The 13,130-nt window shown below is 36.5% G+C and overlaps 1 protein-coding gene across 2 annotated transcripts in view; it reads left to right on the top strand.

Annotated features, from left to right (window-relative positions):
* Positions 1 to 3,017: 3,017 nt before the first annotated feature.
* LOC102975110 (iron-sulfur clusters transporter ABCB7, mitochondrial) overlaps positions 3,018 to 13,130 on the top strand; it is a 189,365-nt gene continuing 179,252 nt past the window's right edge. The window contains exon 1 of one of the 2 annotated variants that reach the window (XM_024129494.2): positions 3,018 to 3,237. In XM_024129494.2, the coding sequence (XP_023985262.1) occupies positions 3,070 to 3,237 (168 nt within the window). In that variant the 5' untranslated portion in view covers positions 3,018 to 3,069. The remainder of the gene's footprint in view (positions 3,238 to 13,130) is intronic. The other variant, XM_055081690.1, reaches the window with a different exon arrangement.

The raw sequence follows: 13,130 nt of genomic DNA, 5'->3' as shown, positions 1-13,130 counted from the left end.
TAGCAACATTTCTAAGGGATCCAGTTGATTACTTTCTGAGCAATGGTATGCATAGTTCTCAGAAAGAGAATGATTCTTATTGTGCCATCTGCATGGAGTCCCACAGTCACAGGAAAATTTCCACAAGATCATTCTTTGCCAAGAAAAGCTTGGTTGCTGCTTTACAACACACAGGATTGCCCACAGTATTAGGGAGTGAAAACCGCTTTGGTATGCTCCTTAAACTCTATGGGCCTTATTGAGAAATACATGAGGAGGCATTACAGTTTAGGTTGACAGCACAGAGTTTAGGGTCAGGGCTTAGGTTTAAGTTCTGGATCTGCTGCTTAATAGGTAAGTACCCTTGGGCAAGTATTGATATAATTATTGCATAAACAAAGTGCTGTCATGTGATCTGCATCTGCAACAGCTATTTATAGCAGCTTTTATGTGTGCTCCTCTGTCTCTCTAACTTATTTCCAACACTTATGTGTCAAGTTGCTGCAGGCCAATTTGGCCTGTTGCTTCAGTTCTCCCCCAGTACACAACTCTCATTATGCTTCATGTTCTATTTCTGGGTGCAATGGAAATTTTCTTTGGCTTATTTGGCTCATGTTCGACTCATTTTAGCTCATCATAGAGTAACTACTTTGTTATTCCAACGTTATTCACATTTCTTAATCAGAGGAGTTGACTTACAATGAGACTGGTAAAAATGCTTTGATTCCCGTCAAAGACCTCACAACTGTTGTTCCATGCCAATAATGCCTGTAGGTGATTCAAATGAAATTTCTCAAAACTCCTGAGAAACCATCTGTAGGGTCAGATGTTTCAGAATTCTGAGATCTTGCCTGATTTAAAATCTTATAATTCTATATGGCCAGTGGAGACTTTCAATTAAATCTTGTATTTGAGTGCGGGTAACATCTTTATTGTAAAGAACAGTGGAATAGCAGCCAGAATACCATGGCTCTAGTTCTGACTCTGTCACCACATGGCCCTGGTCTTCTTTATCTACTAGGAACAAGGAATATACCCAAAATGCTGTGATTAAGATCCAGCAAGTTAATGTGTGTGAGTGTTTCCGAAAGTATAAAAATTTAAGATATTATTTTGTCGCATTATATCTGTTAGTCTCTCACAAAATATATATTGTATAGGTTCCTACATTAAAAAAAATTTTTTTGTCTGCCCTGTGCAGCATTTGGCATCTTAATTCCCCAACCAGGGATTGAACCCGTGCCCCCTGAAGTGGAAGCATGGAGCCCTAACCACTGGACTGCCAGGGAACTCCCAGGTTCCTACATTTAAAAAAAAATTAGAGCATTACTGGACAATACTTTACCTGAGTAGAAAAATGCAGTGGCAATACTCAGCCCTAATAGAAATCATTGGTAGAGTCTAGGGTTTCTCTAGTGTAAAGTATTGATAACACAGAATAGATGCTGAGTAAATATTTACTGATGATGATATAGGTAGGCATTAATGAAAGAGGCCATTATTGATTTGTCAACTAGACAATAATAAGCCAGAAACATCCAATCAATCACTAAGTTCTGTCAATCCTATCTCCATAATATCTCTGGAATTGATCTATTGCCATTGCTACTGCCAAGTTCAGGCCTTTATTTTATGACTATGGCATTAAATTCATGACTCCAATCTGAACTCCCTCCAGTCCAACCTTACTACTTAAGCCAGAGTGGTTTAATGAACATACAGATCTGATCATGTTACTTTCCTGATTAAAACCATTCACTTGGTACAGAATCAAGCATTAACTTCCTAAAATGAAATACAAGCCCCTTCACCATCAGGCTTCTGCTCACCCAGGCTCATCTCTTCTCTGCCTTACACTCCCTAGACTCCTGAACCTGGAAATGTTTTCTTTCGACTTCTTGCTGTTAAAAATGCCATTTCCTTCACATGGAATTCCCTTCAACTGGAAACTTTATTCTTCTGTAAATAATTCCTTTCAAGCATCCTCTGACCCTGGAAACCTGGGGTGTAATATGAATCCTGAAACAAAGTAAAGCTAACTGCATGGGCCATGCATATCCTTTGTCTTCATCAGACTTATCATTAGTCCATGGTGCCTCTAAATAAGGAGTTAATAATTATTTGCCTGTCTTGTGTGAAAGTTTGAGAACGCAGCAATGAATACAAATTGCAAACGCATTACTGTCGCCAGGGCTTCAGGTTACATTTACACTTGGAAATGTAGTTTCCTAGATAACTGTAAACATATTTCAACATTATTTTGTTGGATGATAGTGGTAATAAAAGAATATAAACCTGTCTTTAAACATTGACTTCTCTGCATACATTTTCATTTTACCGTCCTTCAGCGAATCTAGCTGTTTTTCAATAATTAGATGCTGCAGAAACCACAGGGAAGAGGTAGAGAGGCAAATTAGCAGAGTAAAGGGGTGTGTGTGTGTGTTTAAAACTCTTCCAAGAGCAAAAGACCAAAGGAAAACTTTGGTTTTCGCACAAAGTTTGTGCGAAAAAGAACAATCAGCCAAATGAAAGCACTTACAACACAGCAAGTGACTCTCACAGGCAGTGAATCTCACAGATGAAGCTTCCTTCCCGGAGAAATCAGTATCTGTAGTTTAATCTGCCCTAAGCGTTAGTACACAGGAGAGTGATAAGAATATTCACAGGGAAAATGGAGAGAGTGGATTTTGGCACTGAGTTGGAGGCGGCAGGAGAAGAGTGAAATGATTGACAAGATAGAGTTGCCAGATTTAGCAAATGCAATATTTGGGACATAATTATACTAAGAAATGACTCATTGTTTATCTGAAATTCAAATTTAACTGCGCATCCTGTGTTTTACCTGAAAAATCTAGGAAAAGAGAGAAAGGCAATGTTACTCCGTTATTCCGTGCTGTGTAAAAAAAAAAACACTCAAAGACCGGCCCTAGAAGAAAAAAAGCGGTTGCGCTAAAGCATCTGAATCTTCAGAGAGAAGCTGTTTCCGCTCTCCTCCAGGGAGGGCGGGGTGGTGAGGAGGATTAAGGTAGCGAGTTCGGACCGTCAGCGTCCCACAATCCTCTGCTCTCGGTTCCTCTTTCCTCGCTCAAGATGGCGCTGCTCGCGATACCTTCCTGGCGCTGGGCAGCTGCGGCGGCTGCTTTCGAAAAGCGTCTGCACGCCGTGATACCGATCCGGCCCCTAGTCTCTGTCTGGGGCCCAGGTCCGCAATGGAGGTCACGTCAGCTCGGCGGCTCGGGAACTGCTGGAATCTCCCAGGTGAGATGCCGTTCACTTGGAAGTGTAGCGTGAAGGACAAGGGGACCTATAGGGAAAAGGTTGCCCTTGTGTCTTCAGGTCAGAGCCAGTACAAAGAAGAAAGGTTGTCAGGGCTAACCTGGAGCAGCAGTAAGTGAAGGAAGTTAGGGTTGGAAATTTGAGGAAGGGGTGAAGAAAATCTTTGGGGTACAGTAAATGGGAATGGGACGGAAGGTTCCGGGCAGAGGGCACCTGGAGCGCTGGTGACTCTCGCAGGATTTACAGTTTTTTCTCTTAGTTTAAGAGGCAGGGTAGACACCATTCCCATACTGCTTACTTTTCTAAATGCAAGGAGAACTGGGCTACTTTCCAAAGTTAGTAATGGAATTTGGGACCAGTTTGCCAATGGTTAAGATTTTACTCAGTCGGAAGTAGCAATTTGGAGGGCATTGGAAGATAACAAGCTGCCTGTTAACAAGCGGCAAATTGAGTTAGCACCAGTTAGCTTCCTTGCTGACAGGGCTGCTTTATAGGCCCAAACCGTAATTATCTATGTCGCCAAAACATAGACCGCCCTAAATTCATATGTAAACACGATTATCCTTTGATCTGAAAAACAGTGTTCTTTTGTGTACACAGGTCACTTTGGAAGCCATAAGGCTACTTATCTTTAATGAATGTAGCTATGGCTACAGTGCATCTTAATATTTGTGTTCATTATTATCTGTCACTTAAGAATAGTGTTTTATTGTTATTTGTATTCGTACTTCAGTATATCTTTCTACTGCCCATAATTGACGAAAAGCTTAATTGGCACCCCTGTTCATCTGTATCGCTAAAGTGTTGTCAGCTTCATATGAGAAACAACATATCAAATTTTGATTCTTTGTCAACAGATGTTTAATATCTGCTGTGTACATAGTGCTATGCTAGGTAATGGAGTACCAAGAGAAACGCAGTAATATCTTCAAGCTGGACAATTTAGTTAATGAGATTGGATCTACGCATTACAAGAATAGCTAAAAAACAACGTAGTAGATTAAATATCAAATGAATAGTATGAATAATAAGGGCTGTAGGCATCCAGAGGAAATAGTGATAATTAAGAACTAGATTATAGAGAGGATCTCATGCTGGCAATAGAACTGGGGAGAACATTCCAAGCAGGGAGTATGACACTAGGCATGTGGAATGCTGAAGGAATTATATCCATATGTTCATTCAGTAATTATTGAACATCTTTACATTAGTGAACAGTACAAAATATACACCCTGTCCTTAAAGGGTTTAAAATCTAGTAGGGGAAATAGATAAGTAAATAGGCAATTAATACAGTAGTGCAATGATGGGGAAGGTACAAAGTACTGGAAGAATATACATGAGAGGCATCAAGACTAATCTTGAGGTGGAGAAAATTGACTTGAGTAACTGATATCTAAACCAAGACCTGAAAAATTAGAAGTTAGCTAAAGAGGGAATAACATGTACAAAGGCCCACAGGTAAGAAAGAGCATGAAACTTTTGTAGAACTGCTTATAGTTTAGACTAGTGAGGATTTCATGATAGGAGATGGCAGATTAGGGTAGAGAAGCAAATCCAGATCCTTTTATTAAGGTTTTTTAAAAGCACTTTGTAGTTGAAATTTGTAACATGTGATCTTTTGGGAACCAGTCTTGTTCTCTAGTCCTCTAATAAGCCAGATGAAGTTAAAATAAAATTTGAAGGAAATCCAAAAAAGAGGGGATGTATGTATATGTATAGCTGATTCACTTTGCTGTACAGTAGAAACTAAAACAACATTGTAAAGCAACTGTACTCCAGTAAAAATTAATTTAAAAAAAGATAAAATTTGTAGGACTTTCAGGCTAGAAAATGAGGGGGAAGGAGACGTCATTAGGAGATTCAGAGGAGGTGATGACGATAAAAAGTTAGCTTTCTCTCTTTACATGAACACTATCCCCACAATTTCCTTCACTCTCTCCTATATATCCTGCCATTTCTTTGGTTACCATTTCTGAAGTATGAAAGACAAGGAAAAGATGTTACCTTTGTTTTCTACTTCTTAAAGACATGCAACTCTTGCCTCTTTTTTAAAAATGTTGATTTAACAGGGAGATGAAGGAATGATTATAAGGTTTTTAAAGTAGAACCTGGTACAACCTGAGGCAAATTTTCAGATTAATTAGTCACTTGTGGTTAAGATTACAAAATAAATATTGAATGCATACTTTTAGGACAATCATTAGTATTTATAGCATATTTTAGAGCTGAAAGGAACCTTAGTGCAGTGTTATGAAATCACGTTAGTGGGTTGGATCAGCACTTTGTTTTAGATGAAATTTAGTAGAATAGGAAAGAAAATATCAATGCTTTATATGTATTAAGGGGAGTATTGTTTTACAAATACATATATATACATTACCATGTGTATGTGGTTACTGGAATGCATTGTGAAATGTGTTTTTCACACAGGATTTTGCTCTAGAGTTATGCTGTGCAATGCGGTAGTCATTAGCTTCCTGTGACTGTTTAAATTTACATTAAAGTAAAAATTTAATTCCTCAGTTGCATTACTCACATTTTAAGGGCTGAATAGCCATGTAGATGTGGAACATTTCCATCATTGCAGAAATTTCTATTGAACACTACTACTTTAGAAAAGATCAGGGACTTCCCTGGTGGCACAGTGGTTAAGAATCCACCTGCCAATGCTGGGGGGGCATTGGATTCTATCCCTGGTCCGGGAAGACCCCACATGCCATGGAGCAACTAAGCCCGTGCGCCACAACTACTGAGCCTGCACTCTAGAGCCCGCGAGCCATAACTACTGAAGCCTGCATGCCACAACCACTGAAGCCTGCCCGCCTAGAGCCCATGCTCTGCAACAAGAGAAGCCACCGCAGTGAGAAGCTTGTGCACTGCAGTGAAGAGTAGGCCCCGCTCGCCGCAACTAGAGAAAGCCCACGCAGCCCCGCCCGCCGCAACTAGAGAAAGCCCACGCACAGCAACAAAGACCCAAAGCAGCCAAAAATTAAAAAAAAAAAAAAGAAATTAAAAAAAATAAAGTACTCCACAAAGTATTTTTTTTAAAAAGAAAAGATCATATCCAGCCCTTCTAATTTTGCAGATGAGGAGACTAAGTTCTAGTGTAGATAAATGACAGCCATTAAGGCCATTCATTTGTTTATTGCCTTCTGTGTGTTAGATATTTATATAAGGGTAATTAAGACTGTGACAGACCCTAATCATACAGTGAATGTTTGTTGAATTCTAAAGATACTTATCTAATAATTACTAGACCACTATTCATAGAGGAAAACACTTAAAACAGTTTTTTCTTAAAATGGGAATATTTCATATGATAAGACATAAATTGTAATGATTATTATATATTTGTCTCTCTACTACACTAATTAATATTGAAAGGACTTATGAATTTTGAATGATAGAATTTTGGATTTATTTCATTAATATTGATACGGTAGAAACTGAGGCATCATATACTTAATCCATAGTGCCATTTGTATCTGTGTTTAACAAGTCCTTGACTCTTGATCCTGACACTGATCATATATTTTCTTCATTTTTTAAATTAATTTTTATTGGAGTATAGTTGATTTACAATGTTGTGTTAGTTTCTGCTGTACAGCGAAGTGAGTCAGTTATACATATACATATATCCCCTCTTTTTTAGATTCTATTCCCATATAGGTCATTACAGAGTATTGAGTAGAGTTCCCTGTGCTATACAGTAGGTTCTTATTAGTTATCTATTTTATATATAGTAGTGTGTATTGTTAATCCCAACCTCCTAATTAATCCCTTCCTCCCCTTTGGTAACCATAAGTTTGTTTTCTATGTCTGTGAGTCTATTTCTGTTTTGTAAATAGGTTCATTTGTACCATTTTTTAAGATTCCACATTTAAGCAATATCATGATATTTGTCTTTCAATGTCTGACTTACTTCACTCAGTATGACAATCTCTAGGTCCATCCATGTTGCTGCAAATGGCATTATTTTGTTCTTTTCTTTGGCTGAGTAATATTCCATTGTATATATGTACCACATCCTCTTTATCCATTCCTCTGTTGATGGACAGTTAGGTTGCTTCCATGTCCTGGCTATTGTAAATAGTTCCACAATGAACATTGGGGTGCATGTATCCTTTCGAATTATGGTTTTCTCAGGGTATATGCCCAGTAGTGGGATTGCTGGATCATATGGTAATTCTATTTTTAGTTTTTTAAGGAACCTTCATACTGTTCTCCATAGGGGCTGTACCAATTTACATTCCCACCAACAGTGTAGGAGGGTTTCCATTTCTCTACACCCTCTCCAGCATTTATTGTTTGCAGATTTTTTGATGATGGCCATTCTGACTGGTGTGAGGTGATGCTGTGTAGTTTTGATTTGCATTTCTCTAATAATTAGTGATGTTGAGCATCTTTTCATGTGCCTCTTGGCCATCTGTATGTCTTCTTTGGAGAAATGTCTATTTAGATCTTCTGCCCATTTTTTGATTGGATTGTTAGGTTTTTTGATATTGAGCTGTATGAGCTGTTTGTATATTTTGGAGATTAGTCCCTTGTCGTTCACATTGTTGGCAAATATTTTATCCCATTTTCTGGGTTGTCTTTTCATCTTGTTTATGGTTTCCTTTGCTGTGCAAAAGCTTTTGTGTTTAATTAGGTCCCATTTGTTTTTGTTTTTATTTTCATTACTCTCGGAGGTGGATCACAAAAGATCTTGCTGTGATTTATGTCAGAAAGTGTTCTGCCTATGTTTTCCTCTAAGAGTTTTATAGTATCTGGTCTTACATTTAGGTCTTTAATCCATTTTGAGTTTATTATTATTAATTTGAGTTTATTAAGAAAAATAGTTTTTCCTTAAAATGGGAGGATTTCATATGATAAGACCTAAATTGTAATGATTATTATACAATTGCCTCTCTACTACACTAATTAATATTAAAAGGACTTAATGAATATTGAATGATAGAATTTTGGATTTATTTCATCAATATTTATATGGTAGAAACTGAGGCATCATATACTTGTTCCATAGTGCCTTTTTATCTATGTTTAGCGAGTCCTCGACTCTTGATTGTGGCACTGATCATAACTTTTTTCATTTGGCTTTTTTTTGAAACATCTTTATTGAGATTAATTCACATATCATACAGTCACCCACTTAAAGTGTGGATTTAGTATATTCAATGGATTTTAGTATATTCAGTGGTATATACCACCATCACCATAGTCAATTTTACATTTTCTTTACCTCAGAAAGAAACCTGCTACCCTTTTGGCTATCACCCTCCTTCCCTCTCCCGCACCAGGCCTATGCAACCACTAATCTATGTTCAGTCTCTATAGATTTGTCCATTCTGGACATTTCACATAAATGGAATCATATAATATTTGGTCTTGAGACTGGCTTCTTTCACTTAGCATTATGTTTTCAAGGTTCATGCATATTATGGCATGCATTAAATACCTCATTCCTTTTTATGGCTGAATAATATTCTATGATATGGATGTAAAAGATTATCTTTATGTGTTCATCAGTTGATAGACATTCAGGTTGTTTCCATCTTTTGGCTATTATGAATAATGCTGCAATAAACATTCATGTACAAGTTTTATATGGACAAAAGTTTTCATTTCTCTTGGGTGTATACCTAAGAGTAGAATTGTTGTCATATGGTAATTCTGTTTAGTTCTTTAAGGAACTGCCAGACTGGTTTTCAAAGTGACTACAACATTTTACATTAGTATTAGACGTGTACAGGGTTCCAGTTTCTCCATATCCTAGCTAATTGTTGTTATCTGACTTTTTTTAGTCTAGCCATCTTGGTGGGTGTGAAGTCATGTATCCTTGTGGTTTTGATTTGTATTTCCTTGATGACTGAAGATGTTGAGCATCTATTCATGTGTTTATTGCCCATTTGTATATATTCTTTGGAGAAATGTCAGTTCAGGTCCTTTGCCCAATTTTTAATTGGATTATTGGTCTTTTTATTATTGAGATATGAGTCTTTATTCTAGATTCAAGTCCCTTATCAGATATATGATTTGCAAATATTTTCTCCCATTCTGTGGGTTGTCGTTTTCTTTCTTGATAGTGTCCTTTGAAGCACAAAAATTTTTCATTTTGTTGAAGTCAAATTTATTTATTTTTTTTCTTTTGTTGGTCATACTTTTGGTGTTATAGCTAAAAATCCATTGCCATATCTGAGGTCATGAAGATTTACCCTTATGTTTTCTTCCAAGAATTTTATAATTTAATTCTAGTGAGATATAGAAACATTACTTTTGCATAGTTCTAGTTCCTTACCCTGCTTTGTTGTTTTACTTTTATATATATTACATCTATAAATGTTAAAATCCAACAATACATTGTCATAATTATGACTATATAATTTTATGACTTTTAAAGAAGCTGAGAGAAGAAAGGAGGGTAAGTAAATATTTTTGGCTTTTTTTATATTAACCTTCATATTTATCATTTCTGGTTCTCTTCATTTGTGCTCTTGTGTTTGAGTTACCATCTGGAGTCATTTCCTTATCCCAGTATAGCTGTGCTCCCACCCATCTCCTTTGTGCTGTTATTGGCAAGTATACTGCATCTCTATATGTTATAGGCTTAATCATACATTATATAAATATTATTTTATACAATTGCTTTTGAAATTAGTACAAAGAAGAAAGTAGAAAAGTATGCATTTATACAGTCTTTTATAATAACACAATTACCTTTTCCTGTGCTCTTGTTTTTTTGCATGTGTGGATTTGAATTACAGTCTGAGATCACTTGCTTTCAGGCTAAAGAACTTACATTAGTATTTCTTGTAAGGTACTTCGGCTAGTAACCAATTCTCTCAATTTTTGTTTGTCTGGGAATGTCTTTATTTTGCCTTTATGTTTGAACAACAGCTTTCCTGGATATAAGACTCTTCCTTGACAGTTTTTTCTTTGAGCCCTTTGAATATGGTATCCTACTGCCTTACAGCTTATACTTGTTTCTGCTAAGGAATTAGCTGTTAGTTTTATTGGGGTTCTCTTATTACTGCGGAGTCTTTTTTCTCTTGTTACCTTCAAGATTTTCCCCTTGTTTTTGGCTTTCAGTATTTTTACTATAATATGTCTGTGGATCTCTTTGCATGTTTCCTATTTGGAATTTGTTGAGCTTCCTGGATGTGTGAATTTTTGTTCTTTTTAATAAGCTTTGGAGGCTTTCAGCCATTATTTCATTGAGTAGTTTTTCTTCCCCTTTATCTCTCTCCTTTCTCTCTGGTACAGTCATTATACATATATTGGTGCACTTAATAATGTCCTACATTTCTCTGAGAATCTGTTTATTTTTTTTCACTCTTTTTAAATCTCTGTTCTTCATATTGTATGATTTCTATTACTCATCTTTGAGTTCATTAATTCTTTGTTCTGTCAGTTCACATCTACTTTTGAGCACCTCTACTTAATTTTTCATTTCAGTTATTGTAATTTTCAACACTAGGATTTCCATTTGGTTCTTTTTTTATAATTCCTATACGTATCAATACATTCCTATTGATACTATACCTGTGATGTGACATTGTCATCACACCTTCCTTTATTTCTTTTTTTTGTTGAATTTTTGAATTTTATTTTTTTATACAGCAGGTTCTTATTAGTCATCCATTTTATACACATCAGTGTATACATGTCAAACCCAATTTCCCACTTTATCACACACCACCCCCACCCACCGCTGCTTTCCCCCCTTGGTGTCCATACGTTTGTTTTCTACAGCTGTGTCTCAATTTCTGCCCTGTAGACTGGTTCATCTGTACCATTTTTCTAGGTTCCACATATATGCGTTAATATGCGATATTTGTTTTTCTTTTTCTGACTTACTTCGCTCTGTATGAGAGTCTCTGGATTCATCCATGTCTCTACAAATGACCCAATTTCTTTCCTTTTTATGGCTGAGTAATATTCCATTGTATACATGTACCACATCTTCTTTATCCATTCGTCTGTCAATGGGCATTTAGGTTGCGTCCATGACCTGGCTATTGTAAATAGTGCTGCAATGAACATTGGAGTGCATGTGTCTTTTTGAATTCTGGTTTTCTCTGGGTATATGCCCAGTAGTAGGATTGCTGGGTCATATGGTAATTCTATTTTTAGATTTTTAAGGAACCTCCATACTGTTCATCATAGTGGCTGTATCAGTTTACATTCCCACCAAAAGTGCAAGAGGGTTCCCTTTTCTCCACACCCTCTCCAACATTTGTTGTTTGTAGATTTTCTGATGTCCATTCTAACTGGTGTGAGGTGATACCTCCTTGTAGTTTAGATTTGCATTTCTCTAATAATTAGTGATGTTGAGCAGCTTTTCATGGGCTTCTTGGCCATCTGTATGTCCTCTTTGGAGAAATGTATATTTACGTCTTCTGCCCATTTATTGATTGGGTTGTTTGTTTTTTTAATACTGAGCTGCATGAGCTGTTTATACATTTTGGAGATTAATCCTTTGTCCGTTGATTTGTTGCAAATATATTTTCCTATTCTGAGGGTTGTCTTTTCGTCTTGTTTGTAGTTTCCTTTGCTTTGCAAAAGCTTTTAAGTTTCATTAGGTCCCATTTGTTTATTTTTGTTTTTATTTCCATTACTCTAGTAGGTGGATCAAGAAAGATCTTGCTGTGATTTATGTCAAAGAGTGTTCTTCCTATGTTTTCCTCTAAGAGTTTTATAGTGTACAGTCTTACATTTAGGTCTCTAATCCATTATATTTGTGGTTTTGTGCCAGTACCATATTGTCTTGATTACTGTAGCTTTGTAGTATAGTCTGAAGTCAGGGAGTCAGATTCCTCCAGCTCCATTTTTTTCCCTCAAGACTGCTTTGGCTATTTGGGGTCTTTGGTATCTCCATACAAATTTTAAGATTTTTTGTTCTAGTTCTATAAAAATGCCATTGGAAATTTGATGGAGATTGCATTGAATCTGTAGATTGCTTTGGATAGTATAGTCATTTTCATAGTATTGATTCTTCCAATCCAAGAACATGGTATATCTCTCCATCTGTTGGTATTATCTTTAATTTCTTTCAACAGTGTCTTATAGTTTTCTGCATACCGGTCTTTTGTCTCCTTAGGTAGGTTTATTCCTAGGTACTTTATTCTTTTTGTTGCAATGGTAAATGGGAATATTTCCTTAATTTCTCTTTCAGATTTTTCATCATTAGTGTATAGGAATGCAAGAGATTTCTCTGCATTAATTTTGTATCCTGCAACTTTACCCAATTCATTGATTAACTCTAGTAGTTTTCTGGTAGTGTCTTTAGGATTCTCTATGTCTAGTATCATGTCATCTGCAGACAGTGACAGTTTTACTTCTTCTTTTCCAATTTGTATTCCTTTCATTTCTTTTTCTTCTCTGATTGCCATGGCTAGGACTTTCAAAACTGTGTTGAATAATCCTGGCGAGAGTGGACATCCTTGTCTCATTCCTGATCTTAGAGGAAATGCTTTCAGTTTTTCACCATTGAGAATGATGTTTAATATGGTTTATCACATTGATTGATTTGCATATATGGAAGAATCCTTGCGTCCCTGGGATAAATCCCACTTGATCATGGTGTATGATCCTTTTAATGTGTTATTGGATTCTGTTTGCTACTATTTTGTTGAGGATTTCTGCATCTATATTCATCTGTGATATTGGTCTGTAATTTTCGTTTTTTGTGGTATCTTTGGTTTTGGTATCAGGGTGATGGTGGCCTCATAGAATGATTTTGGGAGTGTTCCTTCCTCTGCAATTTTTTGGAAGAATTTGAGAAGGATGGGTGTTAGCTCTTCTCTAAATGTTTGATAGAATTCACCTGTGAAGCCATCTGGTCCTGGACTTTTGTTTGTTGGAAGATTTTTAAT

Source organism: Physeter macrocephalus, chromosome 21 (genome assembly GCF_002837175.3).
Source record: "Physeter macrocephalus isolate SW-GA chromosome 21, ASM283717v5, whole genome shotgun sequence".
Taxonomy (NCBI): Eukaryota; Metazoa; Chordata; class Mammalia; order Artiodactyla; family Physeteridae; genus Physeter; species Physeter macrocephalus.
The sequence above is the reverse complement of the archived record's forward strand: the minus strand, read 5'-3'. Positions and strand labels throughout refer to the sequence as shown.